This window comes from Colobus angolensis, unplaced genomic scaffold (assembly GCF_000951035.1).
Source record: "Colobus angolensis palliatus isolate OR3802 unplaced genomic scaffold, Cang.pa_1.0 Scaffold247, whole genome shotgun sequence".
Taxonomy (NCBI): domain Eukaryota; kingdom Metazoa; phylum Chordata; class Mammalia; order Primates; family Cercopithecidae; genus Colobus; species Colobus angolensis.
The window spans coordinates 3,046,343-3,048,691 of NW_012115677.1; the positions used below are offsets into that span (position 1 = coordinate 3,046,343).

Sequence of the window (2,349 nt, forward strand, 5' to 3'; positions counted from 1 at the left end):
CCCAGTTTGGTGTGCCTCAGGAGTGATATCGACTCTGGCAGTGGTCTTGTTGTCAAAGGGGATCTGTGGCTAGGTTGGGGGGCCATGACCTGGTGCATATTTACCTTTTTCTTGGCTAAGGCCAATTTACTCTGTCGAGTTTCTTCTGCCATCGCAGGGTGGGGAGGGAAGCGGGATTGGGGCCAGGTCAGCAAAATCCCAGCGAGCACTGATCAACGCCTCCAGTCACCTGCCAGGCAGTTGACCAACTGAACCAGAGGAGGCGTAACCAGGGCTACAGTAGAATGCAGGAAAGGGGCGTGGCCTTAATCCTCCAAGCCCATTGGTCAATGAGAAAGATGAAAGGGAATTGGGGCGTGGCCAGGCAGCAGTGTGTCCAGAGGGACCTGTGGCTCACAAGGAAAGCTGCCCATGCAACCACTGTCCCCACCCACTCTGAGAGAGGGAAGGGGCTGCCCAATCTCACAGAGGGAAGGGGCTGGCTTTTGTTTTAAAAGCTTTAAAACTTTTTTAAAAAGTGTGTATACTTTATATATGTGTGTCTGTGTGTGTGTATGTATTCCTCCAGAGCTGTCTTCATTATCCAGATTCTATGCAAGGTCTTTGATTTTGATCTGTATTTTTCATCTTCAAATACAGTACAAAAATTACCAGTATTGCCTTAACTGAGATACAGAGCCTATAAAAATGGAAAATCTATAGCATGCTTGATGGTTAATGAAGCAGACTATATTATCCAACATTCCAATAAGATAAGATAATCACAATGATTTCTCTTTTTTGGAAAAACATTTCTTTTATTCTCTTACGTTATTGTTACGATTTTTTTTTTTTAAAACAAGAAACAAGTCTAATATCTGTAAAAGCACAAAGCTTTTGTGCTGGGTGCAGTGCTTCACGCCTGTAATCCCAGCACTTTGGGAGCCCGATGTGGGTGGATCACGAGGTCAAGAAATCGAGACCATTCTGGCTAACATGGTGAAATCCTGTCTCTATTAAAAATACAAAAAATTAGCCAGGCGTGGTGGCGGGCACCTGTAGTCCCAGCTACTTGGGAGGCAGAGGCAGGAGAATGGCGTGAACCCAGGAGGCGGAGCTTGCAGTGAGCCAAGATCGCACCACTGCACAGCAGCCTGGACTACAGAGAGACACTCTGTCTCAAAAAAACAAAACAAAAGAAGAACTTCTGTTTCTCTCACTTTCTAATATAATTTTAATATCTCCTCCTGGGATTCCAGTAAGATTTATTTTAGACCTTATTCTGATCTCCCTCTCCCCCTCAACCCCACCAACTTCTGATCTATCATCTATCCTCATGTCTCTCTGTGTAACATACTGACTGACTTTTTGGAGAGAATTACCTAACCAATTAATTCTTTCTTCTGGTGTCTAATCCATCCACTGAATTTCTTATTTCAACAATTACATTTTTTATTTCCTTATTTCATTTTATTCTGGGACAGAGTCTCACTCTGTCACCCAGGCTGCACTGCAGTGGTACGAACCTGCAGCCACGAACTCCTGAACTCAAGTGATCCTCCCACCTCAGCCTCCTGAGTAGCTGGGACTATAGGCAGGTGCCCCACACCCAGCTAACTTTTTTTTTTTTTTGGTGGTGGTGAGGTATTTTTTTGTAGAAACAAGTTCTCACCATGTTGCCCAGGCTTGTCTCCAACTCCTGGGCTCATGCCATGCTCCCACCTCAGCCTCCCAGAAAGTGCTGGGATTACAGGTGTGAGCCACCCTACCCAACTATATATTTTATTTCTGTAAGTTCTATTTCTTCCATTTTCCTTTCAGGTCTTCCTCATCATTCCTGGTGGTCTTACTGCTTCCTCAATTTTATGAGTGAAATTTTTTTACATATATTAGACTTCACGTGTAACTATTTTCTCATAATTCTAATATTTGAAATCTGTGTTCTGTATCTGGTAATTGCGAACACTTTAGTCTTTGGGAAACATATTATTCATTGTTTCTGATAATTCTCAAGTATATTGGGTTGACTACTTGAACGCTATGATTTCACTGAATTCATAGTTGCCTGCTTTTAATCTTTGGGAATCCTACAGGCTTAAGTTAGAAATAATTTCCTACAAAAAGTATCTGTGTCTGCTTTTGATGAGAGCTGTGGAGACAACTAACATAAGCCCACTTTACCACCAAGCGTAATCCTGACATTCTCTTAAATTCTCTTGGAGAATCTCAGGATTACACAAGGTTCACAAATTTGGCTCCCCAACCTTGCTCATTTATACACAGAAGACTAGACTGCTTAGTATTGTTGGTGACTCCCTTCCTCCTACCCTGGAAAAAACAAAACAGATCTCTCATCTGAATGTGATCACA

The 2,349-nt window shown here is 42.7% G+C and overlaps 1 protein-coding gene across 1 annotated transcript in view; it reads right to left on the bottom strand.

The window, feature by feature from the left end:
- LOC105514551 (putative golgin subfamily A member 8D) overlaps positions 1-152 on the bottom strand; it is an 11,414-nt gene extending 11,262 nt beyond the window's left edge. Inside the window, exon 1 of the mRNA XM_011945971.1 lies at positions 105-152. Within this exon, the coding sequence (XP_011801361.1) occupies positions 105-152 (48 nt within the window). The remainder of the gene's footprint in view (positions 1-104) is intronic.
- Between the last annotated feature and the right edge of the window lie 2,197 nt (positions 153-2,349).